The sequence below is a fragment of the Sylvia atricapilla genome, chromosome 18 (assembly GCF_009819655.1).
Source record: "Sylvia atricapilla isolate bSylAtr1 chromosome 18, bSylAtr1.pri, whole genome shotgun sequence".
NCBI lineage: Eukaryota > Metazoa > Chordata > Aves > Passeriformes > Sylviidae > Sylvia > Sylvia atricapilla.
The window spans coordinates 11,255,301-11,279,501 of NC_089157.1; the positions used below are offsets into that span (position 1 = coordinate 11,255,301).

A 24,201-nucleotide genomic window follows, 5' to 3' on the forward strand; every position below is an offset into this window, starting at 1 on the left:
GAAGTGTTGTTACGGCACTTCTCCTTCCTTATGTTGTTTGAATTTCTTCCCTTTCTGCCTGGAGCAGGTGGCTGCGGGTGTCTGTGTTTTAAACTTCAGTTCTTGCGTGTTTAAAGGCTCAGGTTGCTGGACTCTGGCCTGGCAAAGCCGGGTGGGTGCAGAGCAGTGCCCACTCGGGGTATTGAGTGGTTTTATCCGGTGCTGCACCTCAGGTGACCTTTGACTCAGGTTACTGGCCCTGGTGTGGAATTCCGCGAGATAACGCTGCTAACTTTACAGCTACGCTTATAAATATGTGTTTACATGTGTGTTTATAAACGTTTTTAAAAGGCAATGGGTAACAGCACTAAATATCTGGCCTAAGGAAGGTTGATGTTATTTTGTGTCCAGCTCTCCAGGATCCGCACATTTGGCTCCTTCCGAGAGCGAAAGTCACAGGTGGCTATGAGGCCAATCTACCGTGAAGTATCAGTTATTAGTTAAATTTTTATTAGTTAGAAGCCCGGGCTCCTGTAAAGCTATTTCAAGAGTATTTTCACAAACAGATCTGTGAGAACTGGGGGACTGCACTGCGGACATCAGGGTTCGGCCCTGCCCTACCGAAATTATAACGAGCTGGGCTGCGTTCTGAAGGCGCCGGGCGGCCCAGAGCCCGTCCTTATGGAGGCCGGAGGAGAGAATTCTCCATCGCCATTTCCGTCCCCTTCAGGGCGGGCCGCCCTCAGCCAGAACGAGGCTCCGGCCGCGGCGGCACTGCGCAGGCGCGGCCAGGGCGGGGGGCGTTCCCCGATGGGGGGGCACTTCCGGCCGCCAGCGCAAAGCCGCTCAGCCGGCCGAGCCGCGGCCACGCCCACGCGGAAGGGGGCGGAGCCTCGGCGCTTCGGGCCGCTTACATAACGGCGGGGCGGGGCGTGCGCGTGCGTCACGCGGCGGCTCCCGGCAGCCCCCGGTGCCCCCTATATAACCGGCGTCCGCGCGGCCGGGCGCCCACAGTGAGCGGCCCCCGTCAGCGGCGCCGGAACGCGTGGAGCCCTTCGCCACCCGTGTTAAGTGACCGGAATCGCCTCGCCCACCGCCACCATCGCCATGCCCGGGTATTCCAGCGACAGGGATAGAGGGTGAGTCCGGGGGCACGGCCGGCGCCATCCGCCGCCAGCGTCCGGACTCTGAGCCTGTCCGTGGGACTCTCGGGGTTGTTTTTCAGACGTTTAAGATGGCGGCGGGGCGGGGGTTGGGCCTTGAGCCCTTCCCTCAGCGCTCCCGCCGCGAGGGACGGCCAGGCGGAGGGTAGTGGGCTTTTTTAGGCCACCGATTGTGGGCGCCTGAATCGGTTCCTTCGCCTCGGAGCACCCCTCCCACGGGTGTGCGACCGCTGAGAATAGCGCGGGGAGATTTTAATTTTTTTTTTTTAATTTTTTTTTTTTTTTTTTTTTTAAATATTCGCCCCTACCCCCCTGGGGACGGCCGCGTAGCCCGGCTATTCCCTGTGGAGGCCGGTTCCCCCGCTGAGGGCGGCGGGCGGTGCGGAGGTTTGTGGGTCAGTGGGTTGGCGGTGCCCAAGGCTCGGGGAGCGCTCGGCAGGGCGGTTCCCGGCCCTCCCTTCCCCCTGCCCGGGCTCGGGCTGGGGCCGGCAGCAGCCGGCCGGCTCCGCTTTGTGTTGTGTAAGCGGATGTTAATGGCCGGCCCCGCCATGTGGTGGCTGAGGGGAATCAAAATGCCGGCTGCGCTGCTGCCTTTGTTCCTCCTCCCCCCGCCCAGCGCCGGCTCTAAAATGGCAGCGGCTGGAAAATGTGGCGTAGACAGAAATGAGAGACAAAGGAAACAGCGCTGGCAGGAAGCAGCGGCCGCTGGCGGAGCGCTGTGCTGTGAAGGCTCGTTCCCGGCGCCCGTCCGGCCAAAATTGGGAAGCGATGGGAGCGGGGGAGGGAGCCCCGTGCTGGGATCCAGCGCATGGCTCCGGGCTGTGCCCCGGCGCTTTCCAAATCAGCCTTCTCCGAACGGAGGGCCCGGACCTGAAATGTTAATAAAGCGCACAGGGACATAAAATAGCGTTGTTAAAAGAAGTCTGTCTATTGGGACATAAAAAAACCCACCAGTTTACAGGAACGTTAACCCAAGGTTTCATAACTACCCTTTGCCTGCCTTCAGCGGTAGGAGTGTCACTGGAACGGGGAACCATTTTGATCGCGGGGTAGTGCCAAGGTTTTAATGCCTTACTTTGCTTGTTGTAGCTTGCTGTTCTATTGCGTTGTATGGACGTGGGAAAGACACATTATCTGAGCTTGTGAATAAGAACTGTATCCAGGCAGATTGTGGCATCTGCAGCTTAAAGTATGGGCTTTAACAAAGCTCTAGTGTCCTGAAACTCCCGTAGGTAGAATTTATACATCTGAATTGTAAAGTCCACCGTTGTGGGTGGACTGCAGAGATAGTGGTAAAGTTTTTCAGGAAGAGGACCAGAATGTTTCTCTTGAGTTCTATGTTAAGTTCTTTCTCCCTAGGTTTGGAGCCCCTCGTTTTGGAGGAAGTAGAGGTGGACCTCTCTCTGGGAAGAAATTTGGAAACCCTGGGGAGAAACTTACAAAAAAGAAATGGAACTTGGATGAGCTGCCTAAATTTGAGAAGAACTTTTACCAGGAACATCCGGATGTAGTCAGACGTACTGCGGTATGTACCTGATCTGGCTCGAGCAAAAGTAAACAGAAAGTGCAAACACGCTGAGGGTCATGGGGCCCAGCAGGCACAGATGAGGTAACTTCAAATATAACTTAGTATCAGAGCTTATTTCCAATAAGGGCTGTTTTGTTTTGCAGCAAGAAGTTGAGCAGTACAGAGCGAGCAAAGAGGTCACAGTTAGGGGCCATAACTGTCCAAAACCAATTATCAACTTTTATGAAGCAAACTTCCCTGGTAAGTGAACACCAGCTTATTGGTTGTTCTTTGGGTTGCTGGGTTAGGGCAACATCTGAATCCATGTGTTTAAATTTTCTCTTCAAGCAAATGTCATGGAAGTAATTCAGAGGCAGAACTTCACTGAACCAACTGCTATTCAGGCACAAGGTTGGCCTGTTGCATTGAGTGGATTGGATATGGTTGGAGTGGCACAGACTGGATCAGGGAAAACACTCTCTGTAAGTTTTGGTTTTAGCCTGGAGTGCTGCTGGGTTTCAGCAGTGACAGGATGGCCTAGCCTACTGCAAGGTGAATGCTTCTGGAAAGAGATTGTAATGAGGTTTTTCTTTATTCCAAACAGTACTTACTGCCTGCCATTGTGCATATAAATCATCAGCCATTCCTGGAGCGAGGAGATGGACCTATTGTGAGTATTCTTACATGAGAGAGGATTTTAATTTCTTGGGAATGAGACTGTATTTTACAGTCACAGTTGGCCATACTTATAAAAGCACATAACTGCATTCTGTTTCTTTATATAAGTTGGTTCCCTGCTGGGATAGTTTCCCAAGCAGATTCTAGAAGCTCTGATTGGATTGTCCTGAAAATAGTATAGAGCAAGGATAGTTGTTCGAATTTGGGTTGTATTTTGAAAGTTGCTATCACCTGGAAGCTAGTGACTTCCAGGTGTCTTTCACAGTGTTTGGTGGTAGTTGGCCAGGTAACTTGGTTTGCAGATTTGGTTACTTAAATCTACTTCAGTCCATCTGGCACTGAACTTCACACTTAAAATTAGTGTCAGACTGTGATCTTCCAATGGGTACTGAACTAAAAGCTGGGCATTCTGTTTCTAGTGTCTTGTGTTGGCACCAACCCGTGAGCTGGCCCAGCAAGTGCAGCAGGTAGCTGCTGAATACAGCAGAGCGTGTCGTTTGAAGTCCACGTGCATCTACGGAGGTGCTCCAAAGGGACCACAGATCCGTGACCTGGAGAGAGGTATGGCTCAGCCTCGGTGCAGCTCTGTCTGAGGCAATCTGGAAACTGCTTCAGCTGATGAGACTGCTTGCTTCTAGGTGTGGAAATCTGCATTGCAACACCTGGAAGACTCATAGACTTCTTAGAGGCTGGAAAGACCAATCTCAGGAGATGTACTTACCTGGTCCTTGATGAGGCTGACAGGATGCTTGATATGGGATTTGAACCTCAGATCAGAAAAATTGTGGATCAGATCAGAGTGAGTATAAATGGTTCATGCATTTATCACTGTAGCAGGTATAAACTACTGCCACTTACCCAGTGAAAGCCTGGGTCATTTTGGTTGGGCATTTAACTTAACCCTATATTGATCTTTCATTGATTTGATCCTCTCCAGCCTGACAGACAGACTCTGATGTGGAGTGCCACATGGCCTAAGGAAGTGAGGCAGCTGGCTGAAGATTTCCTGAAAGAATATGTGCACATCAACATTGGTGCACTGGAACTGAGTGCAAACCACAACATTCTTCAGATTGTGGATGTGTGTCATGATGTAGAGAAAGATGACAAGTAAGTAGTCCTTGGGGGCAAAACATTCTGTGTTTGCTGTCAATTTTACTTCATGAACTGTGAAGTGAATGTTATTTTGATGAATTTTTGACATCAGTCTGAGACAATGGCAATAAATCAGTTTAAACTTGTACAGTAGGAAGCAGCCTAAGCTCTAACCACAATCTCTTAATAACAGGCTTATTCGTTTGATGGAAGAAATCATGAGCGAGAAGGAAAACAAAACAATTGTTTTTGTGGAAACCAAGAGGCGTTGTGATGATCTCACCAGAAAAATGAGGAGAGATGGGTGAGTAGTAGCTGGGACCTCACTTCTTACTTACAGTTAAGAATCAAAACTGTCAGAGTGTGACAGCAGCTGTCAGTTGCAGTGCTTAGACTGGAATTTGCCAGTAGCCCAGTCTTTGACTGGTAAAACCACTAAGGGAATGGTTTTGGGTCAATTGAGTTCTGTGTTTCCAGGTGGCCAGCAATGGGTATTCACGGTGATAAAAGTCAGCAGGAGCGGGACTGGGTTCTAAATGGTAAGTGTTCCAGCAATTTCTGTAAGTATCTGACACGTGCTACTTCAGGAAAAAATTGATTGACTTCTTGTGTTACAGAATTCAAACATGGAAAAGCACCAATCCTGATTGCTACAGATGTTGCATCCAGAGGTCTAGGTTAGTAAAACTCGTAAATGCCAGTTGCCCAAAGCTTTTAAAGAAAGTCTATTGCTTTCTTTAACCTCTGCATTTTTCTAAGTTTTCTTCACATAAAGGTGCAGTCTTTGTGGCAAGGCCTAGGCATGACAATCGGAGGACTCGAGGGGGATGGAGGACTAGTGGAAATGATCGGCTGGCTGCTTCCAGTCAAATAGAGAGGTGAAAGCTGAGAGCAATGTGTGCCAGTAATCTTCAAAAGGCAAAGATCATCCTTTAAACTACTACCCCATAAACTGTTCTCTCATGAAATAAGTTTCATTCACAGTTCACTTTGCCCTGGTATTTCTCTTCTCTCCATGCTTTGCATGATTTGCCATGGTGCAGTACTGTTAGTTTTGTGCATACTGTCTGCTGTGATCTGTGGGTCTTTGAATTTCAGTGAGTTTTTTTTGAAATGTTGAAGAACGTAATTTTAAACTTCAATGTTCAAAGAAATTTTTTTCAACCATGAAATGGAGAGAGCAGCTTTAAAATGTACTAAGCCTTGTACAAATTGGTGAGTACTGGCACATGAAATCTGAGAATAAAAGCCCACCTCTCACTTAACAAGTGGGGCAGGAAAGCAATGGCTTTTCAATGCCTTTGAAAGTCGAAGTTCCTCCACCTATACATAGTCGTCATGTCGAGACCTGCCAGACCCATTCTCAAGTGAACCCTGGCTTCTTGGAAGCGCTTGCCTAGACGAGACACAGTGCATAAAAACAACTTGGTGACTTTGGGGGGACAGGTATGTTTTTCTTGCAGCTGCGGTTCAAAGGTCTTGGCAAGACGAGCAGTGTGGCCCCATTTTTTTTTGAGCTTCTAATGAGTGTGTATGTGAAGGACCTTGTATGTTTTTACTCTAAGGTCCTCAAATGAGCACATGAAGAGGCTGCTGTGAGCTTTAGTGGCCCTACTGCAAGAAGCTTTCAGATGTCACTTGATGATTTGTAAAGGGGACACTTGAGTTGGGAATGACAAGCAAATGCACACTCCTTATGGTAAGGTTTTGGATCACAGGGTGGGTGATGAGAACGGGATCAGACGGAGTGTGCGTAACTTTTTCTCTTCCACAATACTCTTGCAGAAATGGATGATTCTAACACTGTTCTTTGCAGCCATTATTCCCTTTAAAATACTCTTGTCTAATGTTTATCTTCGATTTGGCTGTTGTGGTGTGCAAAACTTCGTACCTCGCTTTTTGCCACACTGCAACACTTTACAGATGTGGAAGATGTGAAATTTGTCATCAATTATGACTACCCTAACTCCTCAGAGGACTATATCCACCGAATTGGACGAACTGCCCGCAGTACCAAAACAGGCACAGCATACACATTCTTTACTCCTAACAATATTAAGCAAGTAAATGACCTCATCTCTGTGCTTCGGGAGGCTAATCAAGCCATCAATCCCAAATTGCTTCAGCTGGTTGAAGACAGAGGTTCAGGTAAGGGCTCTTCTTGATCTCGGTGCATAGCTTTCCTCTCAGAACAAAATGGAAACTTCAGATTCCACCTCCAGCCTCTCTTCAAAAATCGGTGTGGAAGGTGGTTTAGTTACCAGTTACTGTGGCCTCAGAAGGTCAGTACAGAAGCTTTTGATCAGTACAAAAGCTAAAAAACAGCACACAAATGCTCCCAGCCTATGCTGTGGTGCACCTATGGCCAGGGCAGGCCAGAGAGGCACTTCCTTATTTGCCCTGAAGTGAAACACTCGTGGACTCAGTTTTGTGGCTTTGTATCCTATATATGGCTTGGAAAGAGATGGACCCAAGTGTCCTGCTGGCAAGGTAAAAGTCACTTCTTGCCTTGATGCCACAAGTTTGTGTTACAGAGGAGAATGTGTGACTCCTCGGAAGTAAGACAGCTTTATCTAGCGAGTCCAGCGAGCACCTGGAAAGCTTTTGTAGTAGGTTTCAATTGCTGGGACAGAAAATAATCGGTGCTTAGCTGAAGAGCCTTTATAATACACATAACTGTCTTGTCTCTCCCACTAGGTCGTTCCCGAGGTGACCGACGTGACAGATACTCTGCGGGCAAAAGGGGTGGATTTAGTAGTTTTAGAGAGAGGGAGAACTTTGAGAGAACCTATGGCGCGCTAGGCAAGAGAGACTTCGGCGCCAAGACCCAGAACGGGGCGTACAGCGCCCAGAGTTTCAGCAATGGCACTCCCTTTGGGAATGGCTTTGCAGCTGCAGGCATGCAGGCCGGCTTCAGGGCCGGCGGTAACCCGGCAGGAGCGTACCAGAACGGCTACGAGCAGCAGTACGGCAGTAACATTGCCAACATGCACAACGGCATGAACCAGCAGCAGTACGCCTACCCTGCCACTGGTGCTGCTCCTATGATAGGTTACCCCATGCCCACCAGTTACTCTCAATAACTTAGTGTATTTAAATGTCTCGGTTTTTCATAATTGCTCTTTATATTGTGTGTTATCGAAACAGGATAGTTATTTAAGAAATGGGAAATTGCAGAAATGACTGCAGTGCAGCAGTAATTATGGTGCACTTTTTTCGCTATTTAAGTTGAATATTTCTCTACATTCCTGAAACAATTTTTAGTTTTTTGTACTAGAAAATGCAGACAGTGTTTTCAAAGTTAAATGTACAGTGATTTGAAATACAGTAACAGAAGGCAGTGCATGGCCTTCCAATAAAGATATTTGAAGACCGATTTTTCTTTCAGATGACAATTTTCTCAACATGTGCACAACTTTACATTAACAAAATGTCAAACGTTTTTATATAAAATTCTAGAAAGGTTTCTCAACTGTGTCTGATTAAACATTTAAGCTTATACAAATACCAGCCTTGCCTTGATTGGGCTAGATTGCTTAGCATGGCAGGCTCTGCTTCAACGGGGAAGAAAATTAAAGCTGGCTTCTAAGAAAGTATCGGAAACAGTGTTCTTCCTTGTCTCACTAGCGTAGGGCCAGTTCTTGGAAAAGATCAAAACTCTGTAGTGGTGTTGCTAATGAGCTGCTACGAGCGTAGGAAGCTTCTGCAGCACCTAAACCGTCGCCTTCACACGAGCATATGTGCAGAGCAGGCTTGAGTGTCGTGTACCCACAGCTGCCAGGCGTTGTGAGTTAGCATGCAGGCTTCTGAGCTTCAGAGAAACGGGAAGATCTTAGTATTAAAACTTCAAATTATACTTAAACTGGTATTGAGCGGTGATTTCTTTATGGAAGTGGTGGGAGGGAAGTGGGCTGCTGATCCATGTAGATGCCTCAGGGGTTGGTTGTTTGGTTTTGTTTTTTTTTTTTAACGATTTTGAATATGTGCAAATGACTCTAATCTCAAAGCACTGCCTATGCTGAGTGGAGCAACAGCATTTCCTTGATGAGCAGAACTGGAATAATACTTCTTCCTGGGGTTAAAGTGCTTAATGGTTTTGAGCACAGTGTATTAAAAGTCCAGTTAATACTAACTTTAAGTTCCTCCCTCCTCTTTTATCAGTAACAGTGATTAGTTTTAAGTTCAGCAACTCTTAATTTGTTCAGGGTTGATCTACAAGATGCTTTTTCTGTTATTTTGACCCTGAGTTAACTTGTTTTGCACTTTTTGCTCGATTACTCTTTCCCTCTGAGGCTCAGCTTGTGATGTTCTCCAATGCAGCTTTATCTGCCTCTTAAACGTTTCCTGTTTTCTGTGAAGTTCTCTCACCGACAGTATTTTGTGATCTTTCACTTGTGGTTTGAGAACTCCAGCTGGAGGCTTGGAGCTAGCCCACTGCAGTCTAAAACTGCAGGTGGCAATGTATTTTGGGTTTGGATTTTTGTGGGTTTGGGTTGTATTGGGGGTGTTTTGGTTTTTTTGGGTTTTTTTTTTTTTTTTTTTTTTTTTTTTTTTTTTTTTTTTTTTTTGGGGGGGGGGGGGGCGGAGCAGGGGTGGGGTTCTTTGTCATTTATTTGTTTTGGAACAGTGCTCGGTGTCACCGGGGGTGAAAAACAAGGAAGTAGATTATTATCGCTGAAGTATGACTTAATGCCTAAGTTTTCAGGTCAGTGCCCTGAAACAAAATGCATTGAAAAGCTGGTTTTGTAAAGTGGGGTCTTTTTTTTTTTAGTATTAAAAAATAGTGCGTTCATAGCTCGTGGATTAAAAGTGAGAGCTAAGAGTCTTAACGATGCAAAAATCGTGGGAAGATATTTCCTGTGTGTATTTTACACTCTTTCCAAACGACCCTGTGCGTGGGGCAGTGTTCCCTGAGAGCGAAAATACAACATTTGCACATAATGAAAACGAGCAGCTTTGCCATTGCCGCGGCAGAAAAGTTAATTGTGCTTGTGCAGTGCCTGTGCGGGGGGAGTGGCGGCTGCCGCCGCTGACCCAGTGCCCCAGTGAGGGGAAGGGGCTGCTCCAGAAGGGATTAGCCCGGCCGAGCCTTTATCCTGCTCCAGCCTCAGCCCCGCCTGCGGCGGCGATGGAAATTTCCACTGCGTTCGGCCTGTGGCGGCGCCAGCCCAGAGCCCAGCGGGGCCTGGCCCGCGCTCCCGGCGGCGGCTCCGGCCTCCGCCTTTCCGTGCTGCCCCCGGGGGCTCCAGCCGGCGGGGCTTCTCCCCGGGAATGGCCCCGTGCTCCGCTCACAGCCAGCCTACGGTCTGGCCCCCTCCAGTCGAGCTCCGGGCGTCACTGCCCCACAGGGCCGGGCCCGATGGGGCCCCTGGCTCGTGCGGCCTTGCTGCCGAGATTTCAGTTTACAAGAGAAACGTTCTTTATTCTGATGCCACGTATCAAGCACACCAAGGGGTAAAAAATTTGGTTTTTTTACAGTAAAATGTACACGAACCCACCTATCTAATTCACAGCCTCCGCCTCCTCAGTGCCCCAGTGTGTGTTTATTTGTGTGGCGGTATCTTGCCCCAATGCTTGAAACTAGTTCTTTTATTACGCAACTTCCATTGTGGAAGTTACCTGACGTAATTAGTGATGTTTGCAAAAGGCGTGAAAATTCAGCTCCGAGACGCCAATTCCTTTAGCAGAAGTCCCTGAACGGCATCATTACGGTTAGAAAAGGTGAGAAGATTCACCCCGGAGGATCCCTGCCCCTCGGCCCGCGCTCCGGTGGGGCCGTGGAGGTACACTGCGCATGCGCGGCCGCCATGTCCCACCGGCGCTTCCCGCGGAGGTACACTGCGCATGCGCGGCCGCCATGCCCCCCCGCTTCCCGCGGAGGTACATTGCGCATGCGCGGCCGCCATGTTTTCCCCGGCGCTTCCCGCGGAGGTACACTGCGCATGCGCGGCCGCCATGTTTCCCCCGGCGCTTCCCGCGGCTGTACACTGCGCATGCGCGGCCGCCATGTCCCCCCCGGCGCTTCCCGCGGAGGTACACTGCGCACGCGCAATGGCTGCCCCGAGCCCCCCCCGAGCCCCCCCCCCCCCGGCCGCTCCGTGAGGGAGAGGCAAGATGGCGCCGGGCTCCCGCCAAGGCTGCCTGTGGTGCGGCCGCGCCGCGCTGCGCCAGCCCCGGCGGCGGCGAGTCCCGGAGCGGCCACAGCCGGCCGGGTGCCCGGCGCGGCCGTACTCTGAGGGCGGCGGTGATGCCGAGGCAGCGGGCGGGGCGGAGCTGCTGGAGGTGTGCCGGCGGCGGTGCTTCCTGCGGGGCGGCGCGGGGCCGCTGTCCTGGAGCGCCTACCTGAGCGGCCGCCACCCCGGCTTCGGGCCGCTGGGCGCGGCGCTGCGCGCTAACCTGGCGGCGCAGTGGTGGGACTCGGCGCTGCCCGTGCGGGAGCAGGTGTTCCCCGTGGACGCCCCGCTCCACGGCCCGGCCGGCGCTCCGCGGGACGCTCGGGGGCTGCGGCTGCTGCACCCGGAGACGCTGCGCGGAGCCTTCCAGGGCTGCGGGCAGAAGCCCGGCGGTCCGGCCCTGGAGGAGGTGCTGGGGGCCGCGGGAGTGCTGCGGGAGAGCCTCCTGCCCGGTAGGTCCCGGGCGCCTCCGCACACCCTGCACCCGAGTGTGAGCCAAGCGGCTGCGTTTAAGGGATTTTCCCCTCTGCGTTGCTGCGCCGGGCACGTTCTTTCTGTAGGTTATGGGTTTGTGTGCTTTTCAAGGCACTGACCGGCACAAGGTGGGCAGCGGATGCGCTCCCTGTAGTTTAGGGAAAAGCACAATAAAATCAAACCTGCCCAGAGGAACCAACCTGCTGAGGCCGTGTCTGCAAAGCATCAGCGCTAGCAAAGATAGTGGTATTGCATGTACAAACAACACGTGTATAGTATCTGCTTCATTTATTCTTGGTGGGGTTAAAACACCAAGAGCTTTCCCGTGGCCACTAAAATCAGGGCTTTGTCTCCTGTAGGTGTTCTGGCGCAGTATGTCAGCTGCTTAGAGCTGGTGAACAGAAGACTGCCCTGTGGCTTTGCTCAAATTGGAGTGTGCTTTCATTCTGTTCCAGAAAGTGAACGTTCTGCTCCAGAAAATGAACAGCACAACAAAAACCTTACAAGGTAGAGTAGTAGAGGAGTTAACCCCTTATCCTACCTAAACCAACTGTTTAACTTCGGGATTATTTTTGAATGCAGTTTCATGCTTTTCCCCTGTTATTTCCCAAGGTGTTAACTTGCTGCCCTTGCTGTTGTTTAAAGAATAGGCGAGAGGACCACGTCTTTGCTCGCATGGTTTAGTTCTCCCAGAACTGCAGGACAGTGGCTTGATTACTGGCTACGCCAGAGGCTCCAGTGGTGGAGAAAGGTAACAGCAGCACATCCATGAGGAATCTGGGCCTGCTCCCTGGTGTCTCAGGGGGGAAATGCTCACCCTGGTTGGTTTTATGGCCTTACACTGCTGGCCTATTCTAGGCCCTGAAATAAGTGTATTTCTTATGGAAACTGAGAAGCTACTGAAGCTGATGACAGACCTGATAAGTAGTTTATAACATGACTTGCAAAAGGCCAAATGTTTTGTGTTTGTCAGCAAAGTGAGATGAAAATGCCATAAAACAACCAAGAGATTTGGGCTTTACCTTATAAAAACCTTTTGCTGAAATCACAGGCTTCAGTTTGCATTGCAGACTTGTTTTTTGTAGTTACTCTGAGATTCACAGTAGTGATCACCTCTTACACCTCTTTTTTTCAGTTTGCTGTAGGCCCATCTAACTTCAGCAGCAGTGATTTCCTGGATGAAGAAGGCAGAAGAGGATTTAAGTTGCATTACCGTTTTCCTTGGGGGACAGAAACAATAGAAACATTGAAGAACCTTGGTGATACTGAACTGTTACAGCTGTATCCAGGAGAGAGGTTAAAATTACTTGTAAGCTGGACTGTATTAAACATCTTTCCTGATAAAGATGGTAATGTGTGAGAGAAATGGTTTCTTGGCTGATCCAGTTGCTTAGCATATGACTGGCTTTTTATTCATTTGCTGCAAAAGTACAGTTCTTCAGTCAGACCAGACCAGACCAGAGTCATTTTCAAAAGCTGAAAAAATAATGTTTGGTATTTTCTTTTCGCAAGGAATTCTTCAAAATTAGAAATGAGCCCCATTGACAACAGCTGTTGTCAGTGGCATGGCCTTTACCTGTATCTGTGAGTAAACACAAAACTCAATGTGTTTTGCACTGTTCAGTTTGCATCAGAAAGAGCCTGTGAATGTGAGGGGTTTTTTTCCTTGCTGTAGCTTGTTCACTTTCACCTATGTTTTAAGTTTTTGTAGCTCAATAGGTTATAAAAATGTCTTTATAGAAAAAGTGGGGATGGACCAGAGGGAAACCTCTCCACTGAATATGAATGTGAATATTGAAGAGGGACGAGCCTCTAATAAATGGCAATGTTTGGAGTTAGGTTAAGCAGATAAAACCAGAGTAACTTTGTATTTTACCAGTAAATTGTAACCTTCTCATGACAGTCCTGTCTTTCCTGCTTTTGCAGTTTGTTTCTACAAAACTGGGTTACATAGGGATTTCTCAGAATGTGGGGACTCATGGTCACTTGGAACTAACCTACAAACCTCCAAAAGAAAATGCATAGTTTCAGGTGTATTTGCCAGAGATTTAAATTTATGGTCAAAGTGGCAGAGCAAGAAACTAATCCCATCCTGCCCTGACCTGCTTTCCCCATTGTTAGTCTGACATGGTTACAGATACAGTGCTGAGATTGCTGGTAATGTTTTAAAAGTGTCTGCATTTAATTGTAATAAGAGTGCTCAGTGTTTCATTGTACATTTAAAGCATGCAAAAAGCTTTTGGGGACAATATTTGAGGTATTCCTATGTGGGTTTTTTCTCTTCAGGGCCGAGATGGAAGGAAGAATGTCATCCCTCATGTTCTGTCTGTGAGTGGGAATCTGGACAGAGGAGTATTAGCATATCTCTTTGATTCTCTACAGCTAGTTGAGAATCCATTAACAGCAAAGAAAAATTCACAGAGAAAGGTAACTTGGTGTAGAAAATGAGAGAAAATATGTACAGCTCCCCCCAGATGATGTAAATTCAGGCATGACAGTGTCTCCTTTTCCACAAGTCCATCCTGATCCCTTCCCAGTGGGTGCAGACTGACCCCTCTCACTGGCAGCACCAGGCTGGCCCCATGGCACAGCCCCTGTGATCCCTGTCACCCACATAAGCAATTTTTCTCATTCTGAGATCCCCTTTCCTATTTTACCCTTCTCTGATGAGTGGGTAGGCTCTTGCCGTGCAAGTGGTGGACTTAAGAGAAATTGGAATGTAGCTGCAGTTTTGGGGAAAGAGCAATTTTTCATTTCCAGCAGCTGAGAAGAGTAGGAAAAGTGGGTCACAGATGGCATTGGGGCATTTCCCCAAGGACTTCTCCCCACTTTTACCCTGTTCTCTGGAGTTTGAGTGCTGGCTGTCAGTGCCTGTTACCCAGGCAGCTGTTTAAGCTCTAAGAACAGGCAGAAGGCTGGATGGGAACTGCCTCTTGGGCTGTCTTTCATCACTCTGGCTCCATTCAAGGTGATGGAGCTCTGCTAACAAATCTTCATCTCTTTTCTGGAGCTCAGCCAAAACAGAGTAATTTGCCACGTGGATGTAGCTGAGCTGTGTGCTCCTTGCATAAAATACAGCTTGCTTCTAATTCAAGATTTTGTGCTGTGATAAAATTTTTGTATGGTTAGAACCTTTATTTAATTTTTAAATTGCTATTTCCTAGTTCTGTTTAGAACTGCATGATAAATACATGTAGTCATCTGTTGGTTTTTGTAAATTTATTAGGTACTTAAGCTTCATCCTTGCTTAGCACCCATTAAAGTGGCCTTGGATGTAGGAAAAGGTCCAACAACAGAGCTGAGGCAGGTATGTTGTAAGGTAATATTTTCATTTTGAGCACTGACTCTCCATGTAATCTGTTGCAATTCAGACACTGTTTCTGTTGAGGAAAATCATGCTCCTGCTTTGAGTCCTGGAGATTCCTGTTGTGCAGAGTTCATGGTGCTCCTGCTCTGCAGCTTGTGGGTCACAACCAAAAGAACTCACTGCAGGCAGCTCTTTGTGTGGACACAACTGCTTTTGGTCCAACAGAGCTGATGATTATCCCGTGCAAAATTAAAGAAAATGACACCAACCCTCTCAGCTTCTTAATCTTCCAGAATGATTTTAATGAATGAGTCGCATGTTCAGAAGGATTTTTAAAAAGTTTTCATTTAAGTCAGTCCTGAAGTCCCCGTGGAAAGGGGGAAATTTACACTGGCATGTTTTTAAACAAAGTGGAGACAGAACTGCCAGGCTGCTTTCTGATTTCAGATTATTTCAGCCAGCAAATTAACAACAGCTAGGAATGTTAATACCACACATGTTTAGAGTTTTAATGGTTTCTTTGTTGAGAGTCTCAAATCCTCAAAGTCTGTCTTTTAACTTTCGTTTTTAAATGAACACAGGTTTGTCAAGGATTGTTTAATGAACTGACAGAAAATGGAATTTCAGCATGGCCAGGTTATCTGGAAACTGTGCACATGTCTCAGGAACATCTTTATACAAAGTAAGGAGAAACAGTCTTTTGTGAATTAAACTGAAGGTCAAAGATGACTTGTGGACTGCTGTAAACATAGCTTTTTTCAGTGGGAAGTCATTGAATGCAGTAACTGACTGAAAGTGTGGATCCTGAACTATGGGCTAGGATTCAAGTACTTTTATTGTAAAAAGCATATATTAGGTAATTTTTAAAATTAGTGAAGTAGAAGCCTTTCACATGTTACTGTTATTTCCCTGAAACTGTGAAATATCTTTTAAAAACTCTTACATAGGAAAAAAAAATTTCTTCAGGTGAGTTATAAACTTGTAGAACTGTTTCCCACCCTCACCCTCATTTTTGCATCTGGTATGGTTCTGTGTTTCATTCTTAAGCACTATTTCAAACAGCCCAGTGTGTCTAGCCTTGAACTTGACAGTTCTTCTGAGCCTGGCACCAGTGCCATTAGTGCTGTGGTGGAACTGATTGTGCATATAAAAACAGCTATTCCATTTGGGGCCTTCATGTGTGATTTGTTGGCCAGGAGTGAAGGTGGGGCACATGGCTCTTCATGTCAAAGCATCTTGATGAGGGATTTTTTTTTTCCTGAGAGAAAAGAAACGCAACTATTCATGTCAGCAGTAAAACAAAAGTCAGGAAGATAAATTCTGCTTGTACAAAAATACTCTTTTTAATCGGTTACTAAATAAGATTTTTTTCACATACTAAAGTAGCGAAGTCATTTAAAGAAATGTAATCAGAAAGCAAGGAATGCCAACAAGAAAACTGGAGGTGTCACACTGGACTTGGTGCAATACAGCAGAACTAAATATTTACAGTTTATGGTCATTTGTAGGTAAGTTATCTGGTTTTTTCCACGCACGAAAAGCAGTAACAGGTGAGTTCTTTGGGTTCTTCTCTCTGCAGGTACGATGAGATGAGTATTCCCTTCATGGTCTTGATAAGTGATGGCACTCTAGAGAATGGAGTGGTCCAGCTGAGAAGCAGAGACACCACCATAAAGGAAATGATGCACATTTCCAGGCTGAAGGACTTTTTAACTAAGTATGTTACATCAGCCAAAAATGTGTGAACTTAAACTGATCGAATAAAAGGATTTTCTTAGACACCTTTGCCTGAGTTGGTTTCAGCGTTGTTATGGACTCAGTGGTTTCTCTGCAAACAGTTCTGCTGAAACTTGGTGGTGCATCTGTTTTCTGTCAAATCTGGGTCTTCCAGGGTACCTTGGAAAAAGGGAAGAGAAAAACTTGTTTCATATTAGCAAGGCTAACTATATTCTTGTCATGTCTTTGGTTTTAATATCATACTGAGAGTGCTCCATCCTAAGGTAAAAATTCAGCTTTCCTCTGTATTGCTGACACAATTGTGATCTCTGCTGGGAAATGGTATTTTATATGAAAGACTTCCAAATCTAAATTATTTTAATAATGTCAGTATCTTTGTTCTGTTTGTAGGAGTGTATTTTAGTCATGTGGCTTCAGTTCTTAGATATGAAGGCTTCTTCATCTTGCACTTGGTAAATATAGAAAAATCTGAAATGTATTACCCAGAGTAAGAGAGGAACAGACTTAAATAAATTGTAAATGCTTTTTAATGAACATTTTTTGTGGACAAAATATCTGTTTGTATAAAATGGTGGAAAAATTCTTAATGTGTGATCATATTTTCCACAGTAGTTCAAATCAGATACGAGAGTTTGCAGAGATACAAAACTGTGTGTTTCTGATCTTGTTCAGATTTCCAGCTTGGTCAGTTCCTGTATAAAGTGTTTAAGGTTAGTGCAGCAAGGGCTGTAGCCTCTGATATCATCAGTGTCATGAGACACAAGAATTTGCCTTAAAATCTTCTGCTAACATGGTCCTCACTTAACTATGAATGAGTTATTTGTAACAACAGTAATAATTGCAGTATAGAGTATTTGTGCTAGATATAATCAAGGTTAGTATGGTGTGACTTGCTGAACTCAAGAATTTCTAAGTAAGCTGGCTATGGAGTGGTGTTAAAACAGCCCAGAAACATCTTAGAAACAGCCTGTAGCAGGATACAGAACTTATTTTGAAGTCAGCTGTCCCAAAATTAATTTTTGAACCTATCCCTGCTCTGAGAGCTGAAGTACTGTTGAGCTGAAAAACTTCCATCCTTGCAGGTACATAGAGGGCAAACACAGGTCCTCTGGTGCCTAAGAGAGATGTTTTTTCTTTTTTTTGTTACACCAGACAAAAGCCTTTTGATTATCTTATGTCTGTAAACAACCCAGTTTCTACTTTAGCAGAATTGTTAAATGTTCAGGAACTTAGATCTGGGTGAAAGCTTTACTTGTAATTCTAAGTTTTATCTGCTTGCTTTTTCTCATAAGCTGAAGTCTTTAAATACTATGGCTCAGAGATTTTTCTTAGAAAGTGAACTGCACTGTCTGTCTACAAACTGATTAGGCCAGGAAATTGGTATCTAAACACCATCTCTTTGTGTGCAGCTTGCTGGAACTTAGCACATTTGAGGGCTGAAAAATTCTTTAAAAGTATTTTGTTAAGTTCATCAGAAAAAAGTCCTACCTGGTACTCAGTCTCTGATGAGGACCTTTGAATAGACTGTAGAACATGCCCTCTTCCCTGCTAAAAGCCAGAATAAGATAATTGATAATTGCTTTTTGGTATAGATACACAGAAGAAGAATTAACATGACATCGTGTGATTCCTCATGACACCTCATGTGTGGTTTCATATGAGGCTGTGAATTTGCCTTAGGATGCTTTGGTAGGGTTTTTCTTTCTTATTCCCCACCCCCCAATTCATTTTAAAGCTTTTTAAATTTTTCCATAGTAACTAAGCATTTTCATATGCAATTGCAAGTATTCAATTGCCTCCACCCAGCCAAGCCCCCTCAAAACATATTTGGGTGCATCAGAAATCCCAATATTGCAGCCTGAGGTTTTCACCTTTGTCCTCTTCTCTTCTAATAACGGAGAAGTTGATGTATTCTTCTTCTGGTTTAACTGGCTCTGGATTAAAGATGATGAACAGCACTCAGTTACAAACAGCTTGAATCACTTTTTTTTTTTTCTATAGTGTTGAAACAAAGCAGTGAGATTCCATACTGAATATAAATCCTGGAGCATCCCTGGGCCTTATCAGAGCTTTTATCACTGTCCTTGCAGGCTGAGACCTGGCACGAGCAGCTGCACAGCACTGAGCTGACCCAGCAGGGCAGTGAGAACTCTTTACTCCATGAACAGGAAGGCAGGTTTGTTTGGAGACAGTTACTCCATTTAGGTATTTAGAAATGGGAAACATTAATGCCTTTGCTGGCTGTTTGTTGGGGGTGGCGGGTTCTTATTCCCCTTGAAAAGAGGCATTCACATTCAAGGCAGATGTAGGATTGTTGAAGTTCAGAGCATTGTGGATGCCAGGTAATGTCTTCATTATTGGTGTTTTCTGCAATTCAAGTACTAAAATCTCTTAACATAGGTCAGTTGTTTTGCTGTCACTTCATAATTTCAGTTTGACCTGACCTTGAATCTTGCCAAACTTAAGAAGGATTGAATAAAGAACTAAAGTACTGAACAATTTTGAACAGAATGCAGGAGTTATGCAAGTTTTATTTTGCTACAGCTTCATATAGCTCATATTACTATTGTCTGCTAGTAAGTGGCCATTACACCCTTTTCCATTAAAACCTCAGTTCATTTAACCAGCTGCAGTTTGGGGACTGCAGGGCTGTCAGATGTGGATTCCAAGGGATTTCAAATAATGCCTCTGCCAGGAGGGTCAGTAGGTGTCCTCCCCTTGCAGTGATTTTGCAGTACCAGAAGAGCCCTGCCTGACTGCAGGGGGTTGGCAGGAACTTACCAATCTCTGAGTATATCACTTCATTTTCAGACTCCTCTGCATTCACTGTTGGAGTAAGGCCAGTTGAGGGCCTGGCAGACTTAAATTTTTCTGCAAATTGTAAAAGAAAAACACACACACGTGTGTGTATGCATACACATATGTATATATGTTTTCTTTTTCTTAGAAATAAACAGTTTCAATGTATTTTTTAGTATTTGGGGATCTCAGGTAATGTTATATTTACAATCAAAATTATTCGTTACCTGAGGGCATTTCAATAATTTCCCTTTGCAGTGAGGTCAGATTTCTCCCAGTGTTGTATTACACTGGATGTTGCTTTGCCTCCCCCACCCCAGATCTTTCATCTAAACCACAGCTGAGAGATTTGGCCTTGTCCAAGTCTTGTGAAGCTGCCAGTGCTGCTCCAGAGGAGACTCAACAACAGGCTAAAATTCCAGGAGCTGCTCTACTGAAAACGTGATGTTTACACAGTAAAATGTCCCTACAACACAAATGACCTTTGGAAAATGAAACAGACATTCGAATAACTCACTTGCTTTATACAAAGGAATTAGGAAAAATGGAATTGCCAGAGCAAATCCTATTATGAGTAGCAGCAGGATCAGCCCAAGAGAAATTATCAGGGGCTGAGAATGGCTTCGCTCTTCTGCCAAAAAGAAGAAGAAAAAAAAGTGTTTATGCAGTGAAATGTTGTTTCATATTTTAAGTATTTTCTGTAAATTGAAATCAAGACTTGAAATTTCTTTCAGGTTTTAGATGAATTGGGGGTTAATGTAACTATTCATGTGAGTCTAAGGGCTCTGTGCCCCAACAGAAGGAAGGCAGCTTGCTGCTGCCAGTTAAACTCTTTGATAGGACCAGAGAGAAAAATGAGACCAGACTCTCTCCAAGGTGGACCAGGGGTCTCTTGTAAAGGTGAGCCTATCTTCCATGATTACTTCAACTACTACTCCTATCTAGGATGCATGGAATTCTATGGGTTTGCATTAATTTTAAAACATCAATTTTCTTTTTTTTTTTATTTTAAAAAAATGTATTTTGAACATCACATTCCAGGAACAAAATATCTGGCTAAAAACTTGCACAGTTATAACATTTTGAATTTTGTGTGATACCAGTTTGTCAACAGTAGTAACCTCTTTTCATTCATACCTGCTAATGTAAAGTTGAAGGCATTGCTGTATTTTGTAGTATTGGGAAACCTGTTCTTAGCTTTGCATTTATAGGTTCCAAAGTCACTAAGGGAATTGATAAATAGAAAAATCACAGCTGCTTCCCTCTTCTGCGTCTCCTTTGGGAGAGAAATGCTTTTTTTTCCTTTGAAGAACTGATATGTGATGGGAAGGGATCCGTTCTCCGAGAAACAGGACAGGGTCACGTTCTGGCCTGGCTTTGCCTGGGAGGTGGGTGAGCTCAGCACTGGTTTGGAAATGGGCTCTGTAGGGAGAAAACTGAAAAGTCTGAGTTACTGAGAACAGGACAAGCTCCAGGCAAGACTTGGAGAGAAGTGACAACCCTGGCCAGAGAGCTGGCCGTGGAGGATGGAGGGGTTCTGAGCCCAGGCAGGAGAGCACTGAGGTAAGAACAGCAGTAAAGCTCAGCTCCTCAGTCCAGAAAAGAGATGCCCCTGCAATAACCAGTGCTGGGAAGGTGTACCCCCAGACGTACCTGTGAAGGTGAAGGTGAGGCTGTTGCTGTATTTTCCCCCAGTGGTGTGGCTGTACTCAGCTTTGCACTTGTATTCGCCCACGTCGCTGGCAGAGCTGATGGTCAGGGGGAAGAGTGCAGGGCTCGAGTCTGAGCTGTTCAAAGCAGAGACCTGCTGGTTGAGCTTGAACAGCGTGTATCTGACAGGTGGAGATCCCGGCTCAGAGAGGCAGGAGAGGGTGACATTCTGCTTCATCACCACATTCAAAGTCCCCTGAACCAGTTCAAGCTTGGGATTGGGCAGCATCTCTGGAAAGAAAAATCGTTTGAGTGAGCTGGCTGCACTTAAGACCCAAGAAAGCCCCAGATTTTCCCCAAAATATGTTGGCAACCAAGCTCTGCTTATTTGTGTTGAAATGGGCCAGTATACTTTTCCCACCTCTAGTAGCAGGCAACTCAATGACTTTTCAAAACCAGAGTGCAACTTCACACAGGATGAAAAGTGCCTGTGTTCCAGGAAAAATGCACAGCCACACACAGCCCACAGATGTGTTCAGATGAACCAACAACAATAGTTTTGAGCTACAGCAGCAGATAAAATAATAAGAGATTAAATCGAATATTGTGGAATATTAACTGTAGGAGAAAGTAACCTTATGTATTAGTTGAGAGGTGGCATGAAAGCAAAAGCAGTATTTTATTTGTGGCTGTCTATTAACAGACACAACTAACCTTGTGTTAGTAGATGGAACATTTGAATTGTAGCAGTAAGGGCCTTTATAGTACCTCAAATTTGTTTGCTTTCACGATCTTATACAAATAAATTTGCAATAAAAACCTCTCTTTCCATAGAAAATGGTACTGAACTAGTCATGACTAAAATAAATGATGACATTTCCAATAGAAAATGTTTTAATGAGTTAAAGCAATTTTGACTTTACAAGAGGTCAGCAATACAGATTGACTTTGTATAGAAACTTTTAAACTGACTCACTGCACAGAGGAGCAAAAGATTTAATTTGGCATGAAAATTTTTGACATTTTCAAATCCTCCCCCATTTTTTTTGGATAACAGTCAATCTCAGCACATACCTCAAAATCAACAATAGAGAACCTACCTTTGCCATTTGCAGTAATCTTCTGTCTCTGCTGAGACATTTGAGCTAAGAGAAGAAAAAGAAAAGCTTTCAGATAAGAAACAATGGTTCTGGTTTAGAAAGATTTGTAATATGAAAGAAACATATCATTGGCTTACGGTAGGAAAACAGCAGAACTGTGAGAAAAAACATTTTCTGGATACTGAGCAAGAGAGATGGTGGAGTTACATGACAGAGATCTTTCTTCTGAAGGGGAGGGAGGAGTGGCTCCAGGACTTGAGGAAGTTCTAAATACGGAAACTGTGCTGATCAGTGCTGATCTTCACTCATGTTTCTGTGGAGAATTTTGTCATGTTTAGCCTATGACAAGCAAAGGAGTGGGCAGAGAGAGGAGCAGTGGGGTGGGGAGCAGCAGTTTGGACACAGGTAAATGCTGTGTGCAGCTGTCCTGAGGTGTGACTGGCACAAGCAGCAGTTTGGGACACAGGTGAATGCTGTGTCCAGCTGTCCTGAGATGTGACTGGCACAAGCAGCAGTTTGGACACAGGTAAATGCTGTGTCCAGCTGTCCTGAGATGTGGATTGTTGAAGTTCAGAGCCATCTTGCTCTGCAGTTCAGGGAGTGAATGAGGGTGGAAAAGGCTTCTAAGAGCAGCAAGTTCAACCATTCCCCCAGCACTGCCAGGCCAACCACTCAACCCTGTCCCCAAGTGCCACATCTGCATGTCTTTAGATCCCTCTAGGTGACTCCAGCACTTCCCAGGTGAACCTGAGCCCATGTCTGACAACCTTTTCCATGAAGAAATTTTTCCTGGTATCCCATCTAAACCTCCTCCAGTGCAACTTGAGGCTGACTCCTCCTGTCCTATCACTTGGGAGGAAAGACCAACCCCCCCTTTCTCCTTTTGGGTGGTTTTTTGCTAGAACAGTAGCACTGTTGTGGTGGGGGAATTAATGAGGTCACTGATCCATATCAAAGAGGCACAAATTTGCTAGAGATAGTGCAAGTGATAATATAGTTGAGACTAAGAAAGTACGTGGCACTGTGTGGGGTTTTAGCAGCAATATAATTTTTAAAAAACAGTCTAAAGTATCAAATCTATAGAATTTTTAAGGTGTTAATAAGTATTTACAGCTAGCCAACTTGTTAAGAAATTATTTCAGTTGAGCTTCAAATATTAAGCTATAAGGAAGTGAGATCTTGTACCAGAAGGTACAAATCTCATAAAGATTTTGAGTTCAACACTACTGCATAAACAAACCTGGTGACTAATTGGATGAAGCAATCAGTAATGCCAAGCTACATAATGACAGCCTTGGCAAGTAGATGTTCTTTACTCTGGGCGAAGGAAATGTCAGCAGTGCCTTCTGCAGGACTCCAGGCCCTGTCGTGCAATTGCTTACACACAAAGTGACTTAATAGTGATCCTTGTCTTATTTCTTATTTCTTTCTTTCCACTTTCTGAAAGCAACTAAACGAAGCCCTGCAGTGCCCCACCGGGTCACAGAGAATCCCTCCCAAATCCTTGGCTGTTGCAAAATTTCCTCACAGAACGTTGTGTGCACTTCCTTCCTCCTTGTTGTTTTTGTTTTTTTTTTTTTTAAATCTTGGTGGAGGTTTGCTTGTTTGGGTTTGTTTTCGTTTTGAATTTCCTTTAAGACAGTCTCCACCCTCCTCTCAGAAATGCTTCTGATGTGCCAAGGCTGTCAGCAAACCGCAAGAGCAGAACATCTTTTCCCAGCTGTCAGGAACCACGTGTGGAAATGCCCCTGTCAGGGGTAAGAGGGGGCTTTTTGTGCATTTTGCTGTTGTGGGAGCCTGCTTTTGACAGAAACCCTCCCAAACAGCCCCCAGGAGCCCTGCTGCTGGTGCTCACCCTCAATCCAAAGCTTTTTTCTAAGCAGCTGCTTCATTTTGTGTGTGGGTAAAGGGGAATAGTTACACAGTGAAGGAGCTGTGAATTTGGCCGTACCTGCTAAAAAATAGAAGTTTAAATGTCAGCAGAATCTCATGTGGAGCAGTTTTAATGGTGCACAGGTTCCCTCAGGAGCCTGTTCAGGGAAGACAAGTGCTGGTCCAAACCCCTGGTTTCTGTTTGGAATGAGAAATTTGCTTCTATGTGGGTTGTTTTTCAGGCAGAGCTGGCTGTTGCCTTTGGGCTAGAGGGATGTTGGTTTTTTCAGCACGTGTACAGAGAGTTTTATAGCAGCAGTAAGACACTGTGTGAGCTCCGAGTTCCCTTTTTATTAGATTTGCAAATTTCCTGCCTGGGATTAATGTGGTTTCACATGTAAGCAGAATAATAAAATTGACAAAGAATAATGAGCAGAACATTGCAGAACAGAGCAGAAGTCATCCAGCCAAAGCAAGTAAGTTAAAATTACAGAAAGGGAAATATGTATCACTTGGTGCTCTGACAATATTCTGCCTCGAGCAAGCAGGTGGAAGGGGATAAGCTAAATTGAGCTCTCATTCACAAGGTCAGATCTTTAACTTGGAGATGAAAATAGTGTGACAGTGTTCTGTAGTAAGGCTGTGATGGTATCACACTGTGTCTGTT

The 24,201-nt window shown here is 45.4% G+C and overlaps 3 protein-coding genes across 5 annotated transcripts; 2 read left to right on the forward strand and 1 right to left on the reverse strand.

Annotated features, from left to right (window-relative positions):
- Window positions 1-897: 897 nt before the first annotated feature.
- DDX5 (DEAD-box helicase 5) lies at window positions 898-8,284 on the forward strand. 2 transcript variants are annotated; one of them, XM_066332351.1, is made up of 13 exons: window positions 898-1,094; window positions 2,502-2,667; window positions 2,814-2,910; window positions 2,998-3,131; window positions 3,254-3,319; window positions 3,747-3,888; window positions 3,966-4,126; window positions 4,265-4,437; window positions 4,616-4,726; window positions 4,900-4,961; window positions 5,040-5,099; window positions 6,346-6,570; window positions 7,120-8,284. In XM_066332351.1, exons 1-13 carry the CDS (start codon window positions 1,087-1,089, stop codon window positions 7,503-7,505), a joined length of 1,791 nt encoding a protein of 596 aa, XP_066188448.1. In that variant the 5' UTR covers window positions 898-1,086; the 3' UTR covers window positions 7,506-8,284. The 2 variants fall into 2 exon arrangements, with proteins under 2 accessions (XP_066188448.1, XP_066188447.1); XM_066332350.1 differs by having other exon boundaries at window positions 899-1,118.
- Window positions 8,285-10,508: 2,224 nt separating this feature from the next.
- POLG2 (DNA polymerase gamma 2, accessory subunit) lies at window positions 10,509-16,155 on the forward strand. Of its 2 annotated transcripts, XM_066332352.1 has the most exons (8): window positions 10,509-11,047; window positions 11,429-11,576; window positions 11,715-11,820; window positions 12,205-12,378; window positions 13,356-13,496; window positions 14,296-14,376; window positions 14,958-15,058; window positions 15,956-16,155. In XM_066332352.1, exons 1-8 carry the CDS (start codon window positions 10,537-10,539, stop codon window positions 16,119-16,121), a joined length of 1,428 nt encoding a protein of 475 aa, XP_066188449.1. In that variant the 5' UTR covers window positions 10,509-10,536; the 3' UTR covers window positions 16,122-16,155. The 2 variants fall into 2 exon arrangements, with proteins under 2 accessions (XP_066188449.1, XP_066188450.1); XM_066332353.1 differs by lacking the exon at window positions 14,296-14,376.
- A 42-nt stretch (window positions 16,156-16,197) lies between these two features.
- On the reverse strand, window positions 16,198-22,029 carry MILR1 (mast cell immunoglobulin like receptor 1). The gene is made up of 9 exons (XM_066332354.1): window positions 21,800-22,029; window positions 21,663-21,707; window positions 20,566-20,853; window positions 20,050-20,334; window positions 19,430-19,543; window positions 18,895-18,984; window positions 17,985-18,047; window positions 17,602-17,661; window positions 16,198-16,272 (listed from the first exon to the last, which is right to left on the reverse strand). The coding sequence occupies exons 1-8, from the start codon at window positions 21,831-21,833 to the stop codon at window positions 17,609-17,611; spliced, it is 972 nt and encodes a 323-aa protein (XP_066188451.1). The 5' UTR covers window positions 21,834-22,029; the 3' UTR covers window positions 16,198-16,272; window positions 17,602-17,608.
- Between the last annotated feature and the right edge of the window lie 2,172 nt (window positions 22,030-24,201).

Excerpts from the sequence above, each read along its gene's own strand:
- MILR1 (XM_066332354.1), bottom strand. The coding sequence starts at position 21,833 with ATGTTTTTTCTCACAGTTCTGCTGTTTTCCTACC. Across the intron at positions 20,854-21,662 it reads GATTACTGCAAATGGCAAAG|AGATGCTGCCCAATCCCAAG; the intron begins GTAGGTTCTCTA and ends TTTTCTTTCCAG. Across the intron at positions 18,985-19,429 it reads AATTCCTTTGTATAAAGCAA|AAAAATTTAAGTCTGCCAGG; the intron begins GTGAGTTATTCG and ends TACAATTTGCAG.
- POLG2 (XM_066332352.1), top strand. The coding sequence starts at position 10,537 with ATGGCGCCGGGCTCCCGCCAAGGCTGCCTGTGGTGCGGCCGCGCCGCG. Across the intron at positions 11,048-11,428 it reads GCGGGAGAGCCTCCTGCCCG|GTGTTCTGGCGCAGTATGTC; the intron begins GTAGGTCCCGGG and ends TGTCTCCTGTAG. Across the intron at positions 14,377-14,957 it reads CAACAACAGAGCTGAGGCAG|GTTTGTCAAGGATTGTTTAA; the intron begins GTATGTTGTAAG and ends AAATGAACACAG.
- DDX5 (XM_066332350.1), top strand. The coding sequence starts at position 1,087 with ATGCCCGGGTATTCCAGCGACAGGGATAGAGG. Across the intron at positions 2,668-2,813 it reads ATGTAGTCAGACGTACTGCG|CAAGAAGTTGAGCAGTACAG; the intron begins GTATGTACCTGA and ends TTTGTTTTGCAG. Across the intron at positions 2,911-2,997 it reads TTATGAAGCAAACTTCCCTG|CAAATGTCATGGAAGTAATT; the intron begins GTAAGTGAACAC and ends TTTCTCTTCAAG.